Consider the following 22,546-nt stretch of genomic DNA (forward strand, 5'->3'; position numbering starts at 1 on the left):
GTTTCCGTTCATAAACGAGGAAATGCCAGCAGAGCGATCGTTTCAACGCGATAAAGATCCGAAAAATTCCTCTAAAGCAATTTAGACATTTCTTCTGGAACAGAACGTTAATGTAATTAAGTGACCAAATCAATCTCACGACTTGAACTCGATCGAACATTTGTGGGATTACGTGAGACGTCAAAAATGTCAAATCCAAGGGTCATTCAACATACTACTACATTATTTTTTATTTAATTCTTCTCAAAAGTATATATATAATCCAAACAAAGCGTCTTTCTTGATAACAACTCTGTTATCAATGTAGAGAAAAATGTCAAAGGAAAGAGACGGATGATAGAGTTAGAACATAGACCAGCGCTACATTCTTTCTATATAAGCTCAATGATACACGTGCGTTCAGCAATTACGCTATATTAAAAGGCTGAAGAAGCTCTGGAAGATTCGCAGATTCTTATCCAACAAATATCGCACTTAAATATTCCTTCAGACACTACATATAACAGCGATTCGTAAAAAGATTACGATCCCGTAGGCAACGTAAACCAAAGCCAATCGGCCAAATCAACCTTTCACATACCAAAAAGACCGAGCAACCGTCTAAAAGGAGCAACTCAAAAGACGGGAAGAAATCCAGCTGAACACGAAGGAAAAAGGAAAGAAGAGGTTAATACGTAGATTCAGAGCGGACTTTCTAACGATTCGGCGCGGAGCGTGATGTGACCCGGGTCGACCTCTCGTTTCTCGAAGCAGAGGCAACGCGTAAGCGGTGCGCCTCTCGCGGCTAAGCCTGTCGGACGTCGTTCAATTAATCATTAATAGGCGATAATATTCATCCGGGGATCGCGCGTCGATCACGAACCGAGCGTGTCGAATGATCTTCTAGAAAGAGAGACGCGTCAAAATCGTTCCAGATCGAGGAGGCAACCGTTAGATCGTTCGCCTGGCTTCTCTTCTTCGTGAATCTGGGCTTCCTCGTTACATCGAATCTACGATTTACGACGAGGTACGCGTATAACCACTGCACGACGTAACACGACTACGTCGGGGTAATTGCACGGCACGCAGATGTGTCTGACGGTTCGACATTTTTGGAGCGGCGCACGCGGAATCGGTGATGAACGATTTGCATGTTGGGCGAGATGCGGAGGATGAGGTGCGCGGCTTTCTACCTCGTTTTGCTCGCGCTTTAAATAGATCTGCGTAAGCGGTCGCTGGGGCGAAGCTTTTTCAAGAGGATCGAGCGAAAGCGGAGCAACCAGAGCCGAGGAAACCAACGGATTTCTAAAACCGGGAAGAATCATGCGTTCGATGCATGCTATCTCGTCGTGTCAGCTTCTCCGTTTCTACACGGTTTGATGTAAGATCGCGCGCTATCATTTGAAATTTTGCAGACGCTTCGTCCTCTTGTAGATTTTCGCGATTGTTAGTAGGCGAGCATTCGGTTTGTTTTTAAATTGCATGTATCTTTGAATCTTATATATTTTTACAAATCACACGGTATACGTATTGAAATGTTGGAAATTCCTAAATATATCTACGGTTAACTAAAATATCTAAAAGAAACCCGTGATCTTATTCACACAATCGACACATTTAAGAGATAAACGACGTTCATACTTCTCTCTCGCGGAAGAATCTTGGCAGTTTGCCCATTCGATCAGAACAAAGGTGTGGAATGGTCTACAAGCGAGGCACACACGAGGCCGATAAAACGCGAGCGAAAACGTACGGAGGAGTTTGCACGAAGAGGATGCGTGGGACGTGAAGACACGATATCCTCTCGTGTGCCACATCACGAAAGACGTACGAACCGATTCGATTCGCATTCATGACTTTCTAACGACCTGGGACCAAGTGTCTTTCGCCTCTTTTGCGCGTCAGTGCACACACGAGGGACACGTTCCTCGAGGATGCTTCAATGTGGCCACTTTAAAAACACTTCTTCCGTCTCGCTCTTTACAGGTCCCGAAACACGTTCAGTTCCTTATGAGTTTCTTATATCGAGCCTCGAACGCCTCTTGTTAGCGTAAATTACGTCTCGCCTGCTTATCGTCTCTCTATACTCTTTCCTTTTTCGCTCGTGATTCCACTGCTAAATGGTTGTATCAAAGACGAGGCGAAATTCAGATGTTTTACTTTGCGGTTTATGGCGAATTACGGACGGTTTTCGGCGGTTATGGGGAACAGGAAGAGGGAGAGGTAATCATCCTTTATTCGCGGTTACTGCTTCTAATTTGGCGAAGTATAGCGCGCAGTGTGAAGATTCGCTGCGAGAAACCGTTTAAGCGATTTGGCTCGCAACAAGATTTTTGTAAGTTACCCCTTTTCCCCCTGAAAAAGTTCCCCTGTTAATCGCCCTTTAAACTACATTATTTCAAAAATTCTGTCACCGTCCCTGGTAGTTGTGGTACAAAAAGAGGCTGTCAAAATTAGACAAAACAACGACCGATTTGAAGGCGAAACAACGTGCAAAATCTCGAAGCAGGTATCATTAACGGGCAATTAAAAAGCGCTCCTCTTAACGTATACCTATTCGGGCGATCATAAATCGCGAGTGCCAAACGCGCCGCGATAATTAGGTACGCAGTCCTCGTGGCAATTATTTACATTTCCCGACGATTCAGTTTCTCGCCGCGTTCGCTTTGTCGTTTCTCGTTCTCGTTCGAACGAAAGTGAGCGTATATACGTGGTCGCGCCACTATTCCAGATCTAGATAAGGATCGACGCTATAATTCCAACCGGGGATCTCTACCGAACGATCTACTCTCACCGTTGATCAGACCCGCTCGCGGTATCCTTTATAAGATAATCTCGAGATGCCGCGACGCGGCTCGCTATTTACGAACTGGGGGAATCTTGTAAATCGTACGTTCGTGCTTCCACTATCTACTATTCGTCACGAGAACCCGGTCCCGCCTCCGTCGTCGATCACAAGTGAACTTTTGCCAACGTTTTTCGAGGCAGTTTCAACGAAACCGTACGCGAACACAAGCTGTACGCGATCTATCATGCTTTTTTCGAGCGGATTTATGATGTGATAAATTGCTCGGTTCGATATCCGCGCCGATTATTGCACAGGTTTTGTGTTCCCTCGTTGCTCGCCTTGTAGATCCCAGCTGAATTCTGCGTGTACTTTCTTGATGTGTACGATGATTTATGGACCTTACAGGGTATATCGTTCTAAATTTTGTGGGAAACTTGTATTTATTTAGATATTGCTAACGTTCCTCGTTAAAAATTGTTTCCTCGTCGAGCTTGATGTGTACATATTAGGTTCTACTGCTGAGTAATATCTGGCAAGTTTATAGAGCAACATGACTCGGTTACTCGTTCCGAGATTCGTGTGGAAATGATTTTGTGGCAACGGTATCGGCAATTTGAATAATAGCGCTAGTTTAGAAACCCTCTGGATATCATATTTTATATTTAAAACTCTACAAATCTTCCAGAGGATTTAATATTAGAGAAGAGAAAATACAATTACATAAAGTAATTCATTGCGCTAATTATTCAAAGAAACGAAGGATCTGCAACGATATCGATCAACATCTACTCACAGAAGGACGAACTGCAACCGAAAACCCTCAGAAATTCGCGACTCATTCGCTGCGAACGAAATCAAAGGACGTAGAAAGAGAAGGTCTTGATCGAAACGTATACTTTACATACATTCGTATTTGATCCCTCGTCATTCTCGAATCGGTTGGGATGTTTGATCGAAATACTCGATGTCTTCCCCTTTTGGATCCACCGTTCATGAATATGCATGTCTAGATGGGTGCCCGCGCAAAAATTTACGGCCCTGACAGGCTGACGTTTCGAGGACCGGCAAACGAGGCCTGATACTCGTGGATATAATCGGGACTGGCAGCCCTCGAGGAACCACGTTACGCCTCGAAATCGGGCCGAATCGTTCGACCGTGTTTTCAGAACGTCATACGGAGATGCTGTGAGAGGTTTCTTGTTCTCGATGGAATCGACCGTGTTATCGGAAGGGGCGCCACATTGCGCTGGATAAACAGACGCTGAGGATTCGAAGAATCGACGCTTTCGAATTTTTCGGATGCTCCGGATGAAGAAACACTTTCGTGTTTTTATTGAAAATAAACGCGAGAAATGAGACGTCGTGGAGACGGTAATCGATGAACGATGGTTATAGAGTTGAGAACATGTTTTTTTTTTTTTTTTTTACTTCAGCAAATGTTTTCTCTTTCCTTTGACGAAAAGAGATGAAGCGTGGTTGCTCTTCTGATAGACAGTGGAATGGATTGTTGTAATAGATAAAAGTGAAAAAAAAAATAAAGAGATTTGTTCGTTTGAATTCTACAAGAATTCGTTGGTACAAAAATATGTATAAAGCTAATGTTACACGTGTAACCAATTTGTTGCTCCTCGATAAAGATCAGAATGCAAACGGAGAGAAAAAGGAAGAAAAAGAGAGGGACGAATGTGTTTTATACTAATTGCAACGAAAGAATTCACGGCGATCGAATCACGAAGAATCCTTTTGACGTTTGACAATTTTGAGTGGTCAATGTGACAGGTTAATAACTTCGTTCGGAGAAAGCAGAGCCCGGCAGAAGTGGAAGAAACAAGCTCGTGACACGGTGAGCCTTAGTAAGAATACCAGCTCATGCTAACGAGCTCGGTAACGCTTAATTGTCCGGGATTAATCAATTTGCCCGTACCGCTATCAGATCCATAATTATAGCGTCGGGTTTAAGCTCTAATTATAAAACAATCCATCGTGTCTTTGACGATGATCGAGCAGGATACTCGGTTGAATGAATATCGCACTTACGCGATTAAAATCAGACACGGTTCACAAAAACGTGGTTTGAACCGGTTGCGTGACACCATGAAGGATTACTAGAGTCGAATGAAAAGGAATGAAAGGACGCGGCAGATTCTCATTCAGGGTTTAAAAACGTCAATGAAAAAAAGAATTACAAAGACAAAAATAATTACAGAAAGAAGTGTTCGAAGAGACGAAGAGCATTATGATAGATACGATGTTAATTCCTTATTGTCGGACATGGTCGTTCGTTCGAGTGAATATCGGATTATTCTAGGAGTGATTGCGTAATTTAGAAATCTATTGACGTTGTAAACGGATGTATAAATTACCGTGCCTATTGCTATATTAATTCGAATGTTAATTTATTCTATTTCCAAGTTATTAAGGTTGTTAAGTTATTACATTATTATCTTATTAAAGAAAAATTATTAGAAAAGATTGATGTTAGAACGATAAAGGAAACTACGTATCTCTCTGTGAGTAAAATATGGACTTCGAAGTAACGGTGTATTTCTGCTTTTTTCAATGAACTGGCGAAGTAAAATTATGCGTGTGCAAATGTTGCTTGCAAAATTCCCAGCAATAGCATCGTTGAGAGATCAAATAATACCGAAACGATCAAAATCTCGAACATAATTTCAAAATTCTAAATTTACTATAGTAAAACATTCTATTCACAAAAAAAGAAAATCCACATATACATTTATCTTCGTCGTTATCTAACAACAGTGTAACCCTGCAGCGCTCCTAAATTCAAATACACGTTTCGTCCTCTCAAACTTCAACTTCACCCTTTCACTCGATTCTATTCCCCTCGACATCCTGCAACCACTCGTATTTTCACTAAGCGTCCGCTAACAATCAAACAAACGAGCGCACCAATACTCGAACAGGGTGTTGAAGCAGTTTTCCAGAAGAGACAACTTTTCCCCGTTCCATCGAATCCGCCACGTGAAAAGACAATAAAAGCGAGCGAACACCGCCAACGATTACGAATAACTTCACGTTCGCAGCGGAATGCTCGCCCGGGGATAGAAGAGAGTGAAAGAGAGAGAGAGAGAGAGAGAGAGACAGTTACAGCTCTCGTGGCGAAAAAGGGGGAGAAAGTGCGGACGCGAGAGATCAGAGAGGGGTGCAGGGTCGATTCTAGCTTCGAGGGGTCATTATAGAGCTCTCCTAACCGGAGAACAGCCATCTCTTTGGTCGATGCCAGCCAGACTGTCCGGATTGACTGATGTTAGGTCATTCAGAGCTTCCTAGACCTCCTCCGGTTGCCTCATCGACGTGACGACGTGGAAGTCGAGAGAGGAGACTGCTCTCGAGGCTCAAACGATATTGCACGGCGGATCTCGATACGCCTCATTACGCCAACCACTTTCAAAAGCAATTAAAACTGCCACGTTCTCCAAACTACCACGTTCATTTGTTCCAGCTATTCCCGCTGTCGTCGGTCATTTGCTCGAGTTTCGCGATTTCAACAACCCACGCGTTTTTCTGCGAATCGTTTGGTATTTCCTCGGTGTTTCGCGAGACACCGCGAGCATAGAGAGAAATTTCTCGGTGAAATCGGAGCGACGCCGAAGCAATTAAAAGCGTAGCCTTTGGTGACCCGTTCTTTTCATTATGATCACTGAGTACGATAGCATCGAGCAAGTCGTAATGGGCGGTTAAGGTTTCAAATACAGAGTAATTGATGGATGTTTGAGTAGCAATACCAAGAATTGTCTTGTCAATCTCCTTTTTAAGTGCATAGCTAATGAACTAATAAACCGTTGTTATTAACCCTTCGTCTTACGATCACTTTTATGACTACATTAAATTTAAAGCTAACTGTTTTCCCAAATAAAACCACAAGTAATATATATTTCTATGTTCGGCAGGTCGTTAAACGTCAATGCTAATGAATCAAATTTACTTTATTAATATCTTTCGTTCTAACGGCTCCAATTATTATTATTTCGCATCAGATATCTACCGTCTAATCGTAAATCAAATCGAATGATAGCTTCTAAAAAATACGAAATATATATGCCGCAAACTTTCCTTTAAATCGCGAACGATTATCATGACCGATCATCTAGATAAATCGCAACCGAAGTCTTCCTTTCCTGACGCGAATAAAACAGACTGACCCAACCTTCACTGACAATTTCGCGCTAAAAAAGCCTAACCTCGATTGGTTCACCTCTGTCATCACGGTGCAAAGTTTTCCCAGCGCCCGTGGCGCTTCTTATGAAACTTGGCAAACACTAGGCACCGCGTTTATTTGCCGTAGTAAATGTCGCAATCGCCATTTGCCATATTTACGGCTCTACTGTCCAGTTTCGAGAATAGAAAAAAACCCCAAAACGAGCTAAGAAAGTGTAAATATGTTTAAGAGACTTACCTGTGCGTACTCTGCGCAAATATCGATCGACGATACGTAATTGACGACGTCCTCGATGGTCCATCGATTGACAGCTTGTCCATCACCGCAGGGCATGTGACCACACAGGGATGGACACCTGACTGGGGGTGGTGTGGTAGGCCGAGGGGTTGGTTTCGGCTTCGGAGAAACGCTTCCCGATCTCCTGGTTTCCGTCCTCTGCCTCTTCCGCGGAGCAAATCCACCTGGACTCGAGAGATCCAGAGGACTCGTTACACCCGCGTCTCTTTTGTTCGCACCTGATTAAAGATAATTCACTTATCATTGCGCGGTACTCGCTATCTAAGAGTATACTTTGTTGTTTATTCACACGCGAAAGACTTTTGTAAACGAATAGTTTAGAACGTTTAAAATAAAAAAAATTTAACTTTCCTGTGACAGGATAATCGGTTTTAACCTATAAACGCATATTACTTTTACTGTGTGTGTGTGTATGTTGTATTATAAAAAAATGTTTATAGAACACACAGTGTGCGAGTAATTTGCATTTATGAATTAAAACCAGTCGCATGATATCTCATTCGATAGAATTTCATTATTGAAGATTTTGGGAATTTGATTCGAACAGTTTCTTACAGTTTGCATTTAAAACGATGATATAGTTATATATCCGAGCGTAAAAGAATTATTTAAAAATTGATTGAAAATTTTAGTACCTTAAAATATAAAGGGCTATGAACTTCTGATTTCTAACATTTCAAGGTAGGCATTAGAGAAAATGTTTTATTCTGTATTTTCTTCTCTTTCATTTCCGTTATCCTATAACTCGCTTTACGTAATAAATAATTGATACTTTGGTACAGTGTTTCAGTAAACGATGTGTAAAGTTAGAATTTATATCCGTTTTTAACTTTTGTGTCGAGCAACAGTAAGATAGTGTCAATGCTAGCTAAAAATCTACTCACGAATTAAAAGAAGACTTCGCTTGTAAAACGAAATTGTATAAACAGCTGTCTTGCCGGTTAATTTTCGCAATAAAATGGATATTGCAGCGATTTTATAACGAAACGACGTGTTACACTCATGCCGGTCGATGACAAACTAAACGCTTGAAGGTTACTGAACGACGCTCGAGTCTCAAATACGTGCGACGTGTAATCAAAATATAAAAACGATAACATTTTCCAAGAACTTTAATAGCAGGTAATCAACACTAGTCTATAAACAGTGTCGAGCCAACTGCGTATTACGTTACATTGAAAATATTATTTTCTAACTGTGTCCGATTCCTCATCACATGTATACAATTACATACTTGTACGAATTATTATTTGATAATATTAATTTTACAAATATTCGTTTCTTAACACTCATAATTGCATAATTGACACTCTGATAGTCATAATAACAGATAATACAAAAAATATCACGTAGCTGTATGTTTTAATAAAATTCGTATGCGTAAGTTACCTTTGAGGTACGTTTCCAATTCTGCTGCATTCTGTGCTGCATTTGCAGTCCTCACCATGTGCAATAGCGCTTGCGTCGACGACATATCTAACATGGGTGGGAACACGGGGTTGCCGAACAAACTGTCTTGTTTCTGCTCTTTCGGATCCTTATTGGAAAGGGGTGAGGTGGTGGACACGGTTGACGGTTGCGGTGCACCCAACGGGGCCATCAAACCGACGAAGGGTGTGGCGCCAGTTTTGAATCCTGGGAACCTCGGATCTAAGCCTGGAGGATAGCCGTTCCTTGGTGAACTGAAGTAGCTGCGAATTTGATTAATACTCTTCGTTAATATTAATTTAGCAATAGATATTAATATATATACAAAAATTGATACAGCAATTATAACAGGAGATATTAATACATATATATATATATTAATTAGAATGGTGAAAGTTTCAGCTTCAAGTTAATGAAATAATTATACGACTATCTCTAGGCTACCTCTGCACTGCATCACTGAAGCTATTAAAGGCAACGAGTTATATCAGCGAGATATCGTTAGTATTCTATTATCGCCCATGTCTGCAATGTTAGTAAAATAAAAGAATCGTTCTCTGAATGAGATATAATTTATAGCTGACAATTTGTGACAGTTTTAACCGCTAAACTAAGTATCTACGATTTACGATTTTACTACGCAATAAAAACGAGTATTATGCGTGCACAGATACGTATGGATATATTGTCCAGGATAATTGTACAAGAACAAATAAATAAAATTCTCTTTAATCGAACTCGAATTTCTTGCTTATTAAATAGCTATCATCGTGTCTATTCTAGCGTATATTGTCGACCAAAATTTCCTAAGGTAAGACATTAATACAACACCTAGCTATACGCGTCATAAATTAATCCTAAACGATTCTACATTCCAACGATAGTTAACGCGAGTCTCGAAAATAAAGTTCACTGTGCTCATCGAACAACATTATGCAATAAAATTTCTCAGCATAAAGTATCATTTACTGGAAATTACATTATAGAGAACGAATGCCCGTGTCCAGGCAACGAACAAACAAGTTCTCCCACGAAATCTCAGCTTTTCTCCACATTTCTGTTTATCTGAACCGTTCATCCTAACGAAATATAATCTGTTGAAGGTCACTGCCTTTAAGAAAACTCTACGTCTGGTCTTTTTAGCTTTCTAAAGCATTGAAGCCATCGACAGCGCATAGACAAAAGACTGCGACGAAGGCAGGCCATAAACAGTCGAAAGGCGACGTTGGCTTCAGGGTTTTTTCAGTTATAGAGTAACACTGCTAGCGTGCGGATCTGGACCAGCTCATATTATTATTTCAACTTTTGTATCTTTTTCACTTCCGTATTTCAAATATATTTTCTACCTTATAATTGATCCACGCGTCTCTCTCATTATACATCTAATAACCTCAACATAATCGATGCAAGAATCCATTCTAGAGCAGTTTTGCAATCGATGTCATCTCCGAGATTCTACGATGCTTTCAGAATTACTATAGAAACCGGAACCAATTAGAGTAAAAAAATTCGATTCTTTACGATACTCTGAAATAAAGATTCTACGTAATTGTTTTAAGAAACCAGATGAAATGGCAATTTCACGGATATCGGATAGACAGTCGCGTTTTTCACAAATCTGCAGAGGATTTCAAAAGAAAAACTGACGTGTACTAATAATTTTGCTCATCGCTGTATATTTATTCAGCGACTCGGAACGACCAAGGAGGCACTTTCTCCTGGAAATGCCACAGATCGCAAGCATCGCGAGGATCTCATCGTCACGCGGATCTTTACTCGGCCGATCAACCGAAGTACCTTCTGCCAGAGCTGGGAGTCTAGTGCCGGAAGCTGCACGGTTGAAAGTCGATGTACACGTCCGCGAACCTGCAACCGGTTAGACGCGACAATATTCTATGCCGGCAAGATACTCTGTCCACTCTGGACGAGCATCGATATTTCAATGCGCGTAACAACACGATCAATATTTTCCCTTTCCTATGTCGGCTTTGCGCAGTGTCCTCGTCGAGGATCGCTCCTTACGTCTTTCCCATCGTTCCCACGTATGCACACGGAACACAGTATGAAGAATGTCAAGGCAAGCGTTATGATTCCCAAGGTCTCATACTCTCTAAATAGTACCGGGTGGCGTTAGCTGCGGCTGTTACGCTCACACCGGATGATTGCGTTTGAGAGAATAGCTCGTTTTACGTGTGTTCGTTGCAAGAAACTGAGAAACCTTCGTCGATCCCGATCGATCGAGGTTCTTCTAATCACTGAAATAGTATTTTTCGATATTCTTCCAGTCATGATTTTCGATTAGAATAACTGAATAACCTTGCAACAAGCCTTCACGCTGGAATTATCGACGACTAAACTACTCTCCTCTATTCAAATGTTTAGCGTTTTTCTAATCTTTACAAATTTTAGCAAATTTTCACCTTCCAAGATGCATTTGAAGCTTCTTCGTTCTTTACCGTCAAATACGAGGGTCGTCCAGAAAATGATACATTTTAGAAAGATTTTTTGATTCGTAACTTTCCATACAACCATCAGCTCTACTTAAACACATAGCGTAACGTTATGCAAGTTTTTCTATATCTTCGTCATACGCTTCCGCCACCAGTCCACATAACCTCGTCTTCCGCAATACCTTAAATCATCGTTTTTTGCGAAGCATTATCAATCAAGCTGTAAGTTAAGACCAAGCAAAATTTTAAGTGTTATAAAAAAAAAAAGACTGCAATGAATATCATTTGCAATGAAATCGCAAACACTTTTTTGAGTTCCCCTATGACTCACGAGTCATGGACAGTCTGAATACTTACTATCACGTACAGTTCTTCTCTTCCCATTGAATTTCCGTACCCATAAGTCTTACCCATAATTCATTCATCACCCTATCGCCGTCAAGTGCCGTAATTCGGAGGTGAAACCCTTTCGAATGAATTTTTTTTTAGCGTTCGAAAAGCGTAAAAGCGTCACCGGCGGCATTTTCAATTCGCATCGTCGTTTTGAACGCGTGGTACAACGACGATGTTAAATATTTAAGCACAAAATGTTGTACAACTTACGTACGACTTATATAAACACATTCCATCGTTTTATATGGTTTCTATACGTAAACGTGTAGTACTTTCTGGACGACCCTTGTAAATTTACATCAACTTTACACAAGTCATGATGACAATTTACGTTATATCTTTTTCCTTTTGTATTATAAAAAAAAAAAATAGGAAATTGTCTCAACTAATATACGAGAAAAGGAAGAAGATATAAAGCTAAGCTGATTTGAATTACTGCTAATAGCAGGGAATGGAGGCTAGATGCTTTCAGAGAAGCAGCAAGCTACTCACTCATTAGGGTTGGCGTTATTGTACTTGGCAGCGAGGCTTCTCATAAAATCGCTATAATTTCGTCCCATCATCTGCTCCATGTGTTTGAGGTGATGGGGTGGTGGTGGGCCCTCGGGTCCACCCAAGGGGGTAGCATTTGGCGGCGTTCCTGGGTGGCTGGAGGATGAGGGCGTCACGCTCCTCGACGACGTAGAATTATTGTCTGGTGTAAGGCGTTCTGTTTTAACCTGAAACACAAATATCAAATGTTGTTCTTGAATATGTACATTCTATGGTGAGGCGCAATTTGAATGTCCGCCAATTCGATTTCCCACTGGAATACAATTGGAAATCAAAGTTCATTGAACGTTTCGTTCGATATGCATACAAAGGCAAAATTCTTTTCTCTGACAATTTGTTGAAGAGTTCCTTAATCGTCATCCACTTACATCCTTCCCTAAATTGAATATCATTTGGCGAGCAATTTTACGTACAAGTCGATGAGCTTGTAAAACACGCGTAAATGTCTCTTAACATTCGCATTGATACTTCCGTTTTAACAGCACACATTTTACACACAATTCACGATACAAATTAATGACCTCGTAAAATTACACGTATCGTATCACAGGTCAATGTATCATTAAACACAACACATGTTTAAAAATAATTAACTAGAAGTAATAAATCATCCTTACGCTATAATACAACACATTGTTAAAATACCCAATTAAAATGCAATTAATCACGACACTTGATCACTCGAACAGCTACCTCGCCACATCAATTTAGAAAAAGCAGTATCCTTATAAAGAAGAAGAAAAGATAAAAAGAATCCCTAGGTACCTCCGCTCTCCAATATCAAACGCATCAATCATCCATGATCTTCGCACTTCCATCTTCCACCGAGAAAACAATAAAAATCCTTGTAACCAAAAGACAACTCTCAGATTGAGCCAAATGAAAAATCTTTTGAAATCCCATATCCTGTTGAAACCAGCACGAGCCACCGCTCCGTCTCTGTCCTTCGACATGGGAAACGTCATCCTGAACCGCTCTAAGAGGCAGTTCAGGGGAGGATCCGAGCTAGCAGGAAATATCAAAGTGCGCATTAATTCCCGGGAACAGATTGCATCTGAGATATGGTAATGAAGGCAACGCGTGGCGTAACAGTTGACTCCTCTTCGGCGGCGAGAACGGCTACGTGACACCAAGAAGAACGAGACTCGATTGGCGTAGAATAGGGTCCCCGAGGAGTCCGAGGAGCCGTTCCAACAGACCACGGTAAATCTCTTTCTCGCCTCGAGACCTCTTCCTGACAAGGGGCCGGGGTTCTCGCAACGTAGACACGATCCCAACGTGTACAAGCTTCGAACGAGTCTGCTTGAATCGCTCGTCCACCCGTTTCTGCCAGTTTCTTGCGAAAGAAAAGCGACCAGAGGGACAGAGTTCTGGGCAAACGCGAGCCAGAGAACTATTCCACGATAAATGGAGAAATATTTGCCACCGTGGTCGATTTCTTGGGATTGATACAGGTGGAGAAGGATGGGCACGCTTTGGAGAAAGTAGGATCTCGGTGCTTGCTGCTACGTGCAAGGTCGAAGGTTTCTAATATGCCTTTCTGTCTTTTTTTTTTCCTTTTTTGGAGCAATTAGGCGAGCGACTGGGAAGATGAGATCGGTGTGAGATTGCGAGTAATGAGGTAGGAGTTTAGCAGCTATAATCGCAGAGTTTAATACGTGCGATTGAAGAGAAATTACGATCTTACGATAAATTGTTTCGGTCCTCTTACATCTCTTCTTCTCGTGTTTCTTTATGGTCGCGCGGGATATCGTCGTAGTGTTTCTTATTGATTTTGTGAGCCATTGAAAGACGCAATAAAGGCACGCAAGTGTTAAGTGTTTTATAGATTTTAAAGGAACTAACTATAAGAGATAGGAAGAAGGTGGGAATTTAAAAAAATTCTACAATTATCTATCACGATCTGAAATTCAAAATAAAGTAGTTAGATGAAACGAGTAGAAGAATTACATCATCCACATTAATTACACAGTTCACCAATTAAAATATACCGATCAGATTAAAGTCGTCCATCCTTTCAAAATCCATCGATCAATCTGATCCCAGTCCAATTAACCCCGATCTCTTATTCATATTCATCGGAACGGACTCATCTTCGACATCCAAGATACTTCCTCCATCAGCAAAATAGAACAACATTGACGCGCATACCGTACTAATTAATGGATACATCGATTAAAAAGGATCAACAGCCTGGGTCCATTAAATTCCAGCTTTATCAAGATTCCCTGTCAATTCTATCGTTGACTGTTGTTTCTACGCGAGGATCTTCATTCAAACGATGGTGGATAATATTGCGTTGATGAGAAAGTTATGTCGAGCTCTATAAGAGCAGTGTTTTATATTCACAAAACGCTCGACTCCCAGCAGTTGTAGCTATAAACGTAAAATATTTTTACTTCAGAAACGATACTTTTGGAACATATTTTAGAATAGAAACTCTGTCGCTAATCATCACGCTTTCAAAAAAAATTATTAATGTAAATCTTTGATAGCTTACTACATACCAGTTTTAGATAATTTATACAATAACACATATATATATATATTACTATATTAAATTGATTTAATTTTCTATTCAACAAACCGACATTACTTTCCCATGGACCGGCTGGTAGCTGTGAAAAAATGTTTACGTGTCATTGGATGACCATTCTTCTCGAACGATGACCGTCGATACTTCTTGGCCACCGAAGCGTACACTTTTTCCTTTTTTTCCCTCTTTCTTTTCTTGGCCTCTGCACCGCGTTTACAGAAGCGTCGAACGGCCACGAGGCCGTCAGCGACGGAATGAGACTGCGGCTTTGCTTGACATCGCTGCCATAGAGCACCGACTAGGTCTGCCTCGAACGGGACCGCTCGTGTACACGTGTATACGCTACCGCTTCGATTGGTAAACTCTATCTCGAGAAGCCTCCTTCAGCCTGTTCCCGATGGCAATCAAACACTCGAGATCACGCTCGCCACACGTCTTTTGGATATTTCGAAGGCAAACAGCGCGTCCACCATCGTGTGTAAAATTCCTCCAAGATTTTTCTTTCGTTTCTCTCCTTTTATAAGTAATTTTTGTTAAGTTGAAATGGAATTAATTTTAGACGCATTTGATTGCAGAGAATGCTCGCAGGGACGTAGAAATTTCTGGGAGGAGTATCAGGTGGGAGATTCGATGCATAAACCAGAATGACACGACATCGACGATTGGGAAGGTGGTATCGCAGAAATCGATGGAAAAATTATAAAAGAAAAAGTGTGAGAGGATAATTAATATTTTTGATGACATTAACGATTACAAATTAAGTTACTCTTGGTACAAACTTACTTGAGTAGTGTCGAGACCATTCTGATTCTGTCGCCTCCTTCCTCTTGGCGGTCTGGGGGTGGCCGCACCGGAAAGGTGGGCACCCTGGGGGCTTCCGCCCCTGGCGTCGACCGCTGTATTCGCGGCCAGGGTGGCCCCGTCGGTATTTTCCGTGTGTGTGCCTAAATCGGTCGCCTCTCCACGATCGCCGCCACGTGGTCCAGAGCTTGCAGACACGTTCTCACCTGATACCTCACCTGCAAAAGAACGAATCGATTTACTAATCAGTCTTGCAGCCTTTAATATCAAAAATGGATATATCATTCGTTAAGACCGATCGTGATAAATATATGAAAATAGATACCAAGTTGGAATATTACTTCGATCTAAGCAGTATGACGCACGTGGAACTGATAAAGCAACGAATTTTGATTATCTATCGATTTTCGACCGAGGCATCTATCGGTATAATAATCATTTTCTGTATCACGTTGCTTCTAATATTTTCCTATATTTTTAACAAATAGAACATCCTATTTCATCCTGTTCTTGGATTGTTCTATACAAACACCAATTGCAAGTGTCTGTATCCTACCTATCGATCTCCTTCCAACTCTTCATTTTCCTAAAACAACATTGATAAATATCAAATCCAATAAACAATTCCGTCCCCATAAACCACACTGTCCTAAACTCATTATTCACCTTCCTCACCATGGCCGTCGCAAATCCATCAAACTAACCACCTAACCACCCAACACAGTTCTCCAGGACAGCAATGGCAATCCATCGAGCGAGTTAAAGTCGAGCCCCCCGTTCCGATCAGATAATCCATAAAATATCGGTTTCTCACGTGACGAGTAACTTCGTTTGCAAATACCAGGGCCGCGGAGGATCGAAAGACGACGTTACCCGCGGCTTCGCGTCAGCCGCGGCTCGTATTTCGGCGGTCGGCCGGTCGGTCGTCGTCGATAAATCCAACCTCGTGCCGTACGGTTTCCTCGCGATCGACTCTCCTTCTCTTGCTGCTCCTAACACCGGTTTCGTAACGAGGCGGTAGCCGCGGCCTGCGTCGTAAAGCTTCCTTAACGTCGCGGCGTGTAAACGGTGTCTTTCGACACCAGGAATTTCGATGAAATACGTTAAGAGGGATAACCGTATAGGACGCGATTACACGGCGACCCAGGCGAGGCGCCGCTAGGCGGAGAGACGAGATTTACGCCCAATAAATGAACCCGTCCGTGGCGCCATTATCTTCATGCTCGATCAGTGAAGACGCGTATCTGCCGCGTTTCTGAGACGCGCGCAAGTGTTTTAGGACAGTCAAGTTTTCGGCCAGGGTGTACGAGGAATCAAAAGAATGATCAAATTTAAGGGAAGTGTTGATGAGAGAGTAAAAGAGAGAGAGAGAGAGAGAGAGTGGGGCCAGGTCACTGGCCACATTAGCTACCAAAAATATCCAATAAATTCTTGCCACCGTTAAATTGCCGGAATTTTATGGTCGGCTGTAACTCGTGCACACGGCCGAATTTGTTGGACGATAGGATCGCGATCGTTTCAAACGATGAGAGATCCTCGTGATTCCGCTTGGTGCCATTGATGCACAAGTACACGTGTGAGCGCTGTCGTTCGAGACGAATTTGACGCGTGCGTTAATTTATAAGGCGGACTTTCGAGGATTGGAAACTTTTTATCGCAAATTGGTTACTGATGAAGAGGTAGTTCATCGAGAATTATATCGCGGTCTTAATTATGTATCGTTAAGAGCGTTTATCGCGTTCAAAATTATTTACAGTTATTTGATTTCTCGATTGGCATTGGAAAATATGTGGGTGATCAACAGTTTAGGTCAGATTCGGATAATGTTGCTTAAAATTTAGGATGATTAATTTTATTTATGACGCTAATATATATGATATCGGTAATTAAATTCTCGATGAAGTTTCTCTCTTTGTCTAGATCGATCGTTTCGAAGAACGAGGCTTTAAATTTTCATCGCTATACTCTGAAAGATCGTAAAAAAAAAACTAACGTGAACTCGTTTCCTATTAAAAGCCAGCATCTAATAGAATTTTGATGGGAAGCTGTAAATATACTACTTGAAAACGATGAAGTCATTGGATAATGACTGTCATAGAACTGACTTTTACGATCGATGTTCCCTCATCCAGATTCTTCATTCCCTCCATTTTCTCCGGGTTTCCTCGTTAAACCGTGCTAGAACTTTACCAATTTCAGAATAACCATTCCATAGACGCTGTAAAATCGGTTTAATGTGTATCTTCACACTTACGTGTATTCGCGGCGCATCGTAAAAGACGCTTTGCTGTAATTTAATGCTCTCCGATCTTATTTTACAGCATAAAGGATCGAGCGGGTTGAAATTGAAAAGTTCTATAATCGAGTGATAGAGAAGCGAGTTGCTCGAGGTTAAGAGTCTCGAACTCTCGTGGAATTTACGCTTCTTCCTTGACGATCAATATTTCCGTTAAAAGGGTGATTCTTCACTGTGCCTGTTCCTCTAATTAGTCTCGTTGAGTACAAAGTTAAAATTTCATTACAGGCTTGTTTCATAGAATGGCAGAGGAAATTGAAATTCTAAAATGTAATTGTATCGCTGTTTAGATAAAGATACAACCGAGAAACGTAATATTCTTTTCTTCTTTCTCTTTTTTTTTTTTTTTTTTTCATGAATTGTTTCATGAAAATTATAATAAGACTCGTGGAATCGCCACGAGATATTTAAAAACGATGAAAATATTTTCGTAATTAAAATTTTCCTATGTTCGAATTGGCACGTTGTTTAAACTTATCTGAAAGAAAGCTCATAAAATTTCGTGCGTTCCCATCACGCATACCGTCACGTTCTCTTCGAAACATACACTGGAACCGCAACTTTTATGAGCGCGGTAGCAAGGCTAAGTCACGTACCGCAAATATCATAACTCGTATTACGGAACTGTCGAAACGCCAAACTATTGTTTGCCAATGGTTCCCTCGATTCTATACAGTTGTTTGCGGATGAGTGAAAAATTGTTTGTAGTTACGATGGTCGTACGCGGAAAACTGCAAGTCAGCACGTGAATCGTTTCTAAATCGTCGACGAGCTGTCTTCAAACATTTGTCGTTTCCACGTACCGGAAATGATGGTGAAGAAAATAATGCAACGCTATAAATAGCTTCGTTATCGTCTATTTCTAATTATTTAATAATTTGATATCTTCAATCATTCGAGTGATCAAAGCAAAAACTAACGTTTCAAGGAAATTTTTTAACAAAATCTTTTTATCAAAAATTCTTTATCGAAAAGAATGTTTTTTTCATTCAATTTAAAACAATTTCGAATCATTTACATATGAAATTTCCCAATAATTTCGCTTAAAAGTAATACTATTAAAAATTATGTAAGATAAAAATGTTCACTTACGGATTTTCCATAGAATTCTTCTTCTCAGGAGCAATTACTTTGTATCCACACGAAACTTGCTGATTAGAGTTGTACGGTATTCAGTATCAACATTTTGAGAGAGTTTTACGTATAGAATTTGTGACAAAACCGAACACACCGAGTTCAAAGAAGTAAGTTTTCATAGCAGGTGAGCAGAGGTTCGAGGTGCGACGACACGCTATTGTTAGCTCGTATTAACACGTCGTTACGATATTTCACACTGAAGCCTCATATTGTTTCCGAGTTCGAATGGAAGAACTTTGTACCTCCTACATGTTTTTACCCTTTCGTAAACAAAATCTCAAATATTGTTGCAATATATGGTAGCTGGTTTATTAACGCTTGGCTCAAAAACACAGGTGAAAGATACACAGACAGAATTGTCGTAGAAATTAGCAAGCAGAAATACGATAATTTTTCCTGTCTGATGCTGTGAAAGTTGTCAAACTTATCTGAAATCCAGTTACGTTTCGACAAAACAAAACAGTCTGATTACGACGAAATAATAAAATGAATTAATAATTTCAATCAAACCAACAGCCAACGTCTTAAGATTCATAAATTATCTGATCCCAGATAACAAGCATAGTCCACGATTTAAACATATTTTAAACGAACATTATCACAATCTCGGTATATTGAAAATGATTTCTCAATCGTGTGAGAGAAACGTGTTTCTCTATCAGAAATCACAGGATTGCAGACAACGTAATCATCGCAGAATCCAGCGAAAAATGTCGTTTAGACGCAAATACCCAGTGTGCACGAAGCCTCGTTTCACAGACGCGTATTAGATGCGTCGATATTACCAGCAAATACGTTTCCACGCAACGGTCACAGTAAAATAATGTGCATCTTTCCACGAAACAGCAGCGAACCGTTCTCGTCACGGCGACAGGCGTTAACATTTTCAGTAGCGAGGCGTAAGTTACAGCTGTAAACGAACGTGGTGATATAAGATGAAAGCATCTTCGACGTCGCTTGACATTTTAATAATGACGCGAAATGTATCTTGCTGTACGCTTCGTAGACCGAACACCTGCGTAGACGTATCGTCATGTCTCATAGACGATGCTTACGCTTCGTGGACAGTGGGTCTAAAGGTGGAAAATCGAAGAATCGAGAAATCTATTTATATTATATGCGGCGAGCATAAATTATTTCGCGAGATTACCGTTAAAACGAATTGACCCTCGAGGTCAAGAATAGAGAGTCTCTCGACAGGAATAAAGATGGCACCGTGCCTTTCAGCTGACGTTAATTATTCCCGCCTCGAATTCGACGCTCTTTTTCGACGAAATCCATGCGAACCCGATTCGCCAACGTTTGCTCTTCGTTGAGGACACCTGAGACCAAAAACGAGAGATAAAGGAAAAGGGGAAACGATAATCGAAAGCCTGTCACAGAGATGACTGATCGTAGCTTGGCTCTCTTAAGAATCGTCTGGCTAGTCGAGATTGTTGCGAGTTCATGCTCGTTTCTAAATATAGCGAGAAATTGTGGAGAATAAATAATAATAAAAGGTATTCGGAGAATGAAGATCGTTTCATGCGATTCAATGCTTACTTTAGACGAAGCTTAACCGCGATTGTGCTTTAAAATGATACAATTTTTGAATGAAAGGAATTTGAATGGGAAGAAACCTTAAACAGTTGCGCAAAGAGTAATTATTCAGCAAAGAACTTTGAAAGAACGAAGAAACAGTTGGAATTCTTTAAGTGCAGACAAAGTTCGATGATTCTTCAATCGTAGAAACAGCGACGTTTTTCTTTTCAACTGGCTGTGTTTGAAGAGAAGTAGAAGAAAAAAAGAAAGAAAAATAGACGTGTTGAGAAAACAAATTTCTTTGTCTTGGTTCTCTTACAAAGAACGATTGAAACAAGGTTTAGATACAATCACATAATACAAATACATTTCCTCTTGGACGATCTAGTTCCAAGCACTTCGCCATCTGTGAAACAAAATTTACAAACAAATCAGTGGAACAACGAGAGAATTACTGAATACATAACAATTGTATATTTCATATTATAACGAATGGAAAAGAAACCAGAACGTGGGTCACCTAAATTTCATGGAATCTCTCAGAATTTCAAGCCACTATCCAAATCGATAAATTTCTAAACTTATGAACAGAAATTGCTTTCTCCCGAGAAAAGTATCTAACGTTGTATCGTTCTGCAGAATCTGCTTAATATATTCAACACGAATTCAAAATGAAAGTTGACTCCGATTTTCCGCCTAATCCAATCTCGACATTTCATACTTATCAAATTGTGTTTAATATCGCCTGAGCTATAAACTTTTATAATAATTAATGCAGCGATGTAATAACGTTTCTCTGAGATTAGGTTTCTTAATATTTTATTACGGAGAATGTATCTTGTTCGATAAGGAAATACTGGAACTAAGCAACTCAGATGTACTTACACATTTTCAACGATACTCTAAGCTCCTATGTTGGAAATAATTGAATTATGCAAATTCTACGTCGTCATTCTTAGCATATTTCGATGCATGAACATCGAGATAGTCAAAGTAGCATAGATAAAAATTACTCAACACGATTCTCGTGCATACGTTATTCGCCTGGACCGCACCCAATCCGCATTTGCATTCACAATCTTCACTCCTGCATCTCCGTTACGCAATGCACTGATTTTTTCTTCCATGCCGCTGCAACACATTTCTCTGATTTTCATTCGAAGGCAGAGTAATCGTCGTTTGTAACGTCGAACAGAGACGCGCTTTGTATTTTATTTCAAATCGAATAAAATCTAAACGATATCGTCTAATTCGCTCGATCGTTCCTCTGCGTTTCGTCATTCGCACTTATCACACCTGACGTATGTATGTATATCGCAGCGATTGTAAAGTTCAACAACTTCCTCCGGGTTCCAATGGTCGAGTGGCAAAAAATTTCTGAAAACGTGATTCGTATCTCATTAGCTGGGATGATGTGACATGTCCCAACAAAGATCACGTAATTCGGAATACAATGCCGTGTTCTTAGCGAATTTTCTAAGCTTCCAAAGAAAAGAAAAGTTTCGCAATTTAGTACCAACGTACGACAATCTCGTCGCGTACTTTAAATATAATTTTCAACGCGAAACAACGTAGTACTTTCCAGATATTAATAAAAGAAGGAAAGAACTATTTTCTTTCCTCTCGACCACGAAATAAGAAGGTTCCACGACTTGCCTCCGAAACCATTACTCCGTCCAAAATGAGAAGCATCATCGTTGCAAAAATAAAGACCGTTTTCTTCATTAAACAGCCCTGAAAACCGAAACATTCATCATCCAAAGCCAATTATCTCGCAAGCTACGATTACAAGAAGCACCGACGAATATTTTTCGCGTGCTACTGACGCCACGGAGGTCTTAACCGAGACCAGTCATCATGATTAAAGGTTGAAACGCGAAAGAGCGGAAGCTGCTGTTTCCTCTGCGGCCTCCGCAAGGCTGGCCACGCCAGAAAAACAGCCGATGGATCGCTTGCTCCGCGAGGTTTGAACGCGTGCAGCACGCGTGCACGCACCTTTCCTCGCATATCCGCATCCGGGGTTAGCGTGGTGGTTAATGAACGATAAAGGCGGCCCTCCGCTGCACGTAGCCGGTCATTATAAATCCTCGACGCGACGAGCCATTATCTTTAAAACGCACGATTTTCTTCCTCGCCCTGTGTTAAGCGTTTCTACTATACGTTCTAAACCATTCGAGTTGGAAAT

General features: G+C 40.8%; 1 protein-coding gene across 4 annotated transcripts in view; it reads right to left on the minus strand.

Moving 5' to 3' along the window:
- Nucleotides 1-22,546, minus strand: part of LOC122574083 — a 179,426-nt gene that overhangs the window by 69,862 nt on the left and 87,018 nt on the right. For all 4 annotated transcript variants that reach the window (XM_043741203.1, XM_043741204.1, XM_043741205.1 and 1 more), the window contains 4 exons: nucleotides 15,390-15,625; nucleotides 12,011-12,237; nucleotides 8,637-8,938; nucleotides 7,188-7,465 (listed from right to left, as the gene is read on the minus strand). In XM_043741203.1, the coding sequence (XP_043597138.1) occupies nucleotides 7,188-7,465; nucleotides 8,637-8,938; nucleotides 12,011-12,237; nucleotides 15,390-15,625 (1,043 nt within the window). The remainder of the gene's footprint in view (nucleotides 1-7,187; nucleotides 7,466-8,636; nucleotides 8,939-12,010; nucleotides 12,238-15,389; nucleotides 15,626-22,546) is intronic.

Source organism: Bombus pyrosoma, linkage group LG13, assembly GCF_014825855.1.
Source record: "Bombus pyrosoma isolate SC7728 linkage group LG13, ASM1482585v1, whole genome shotgun sequence".
NCBI lineage: Eukaryota > Metazoa > Arthropoda > Insecta > Hymenoptera > Apidae > Bombus > Bombus pyrosoma.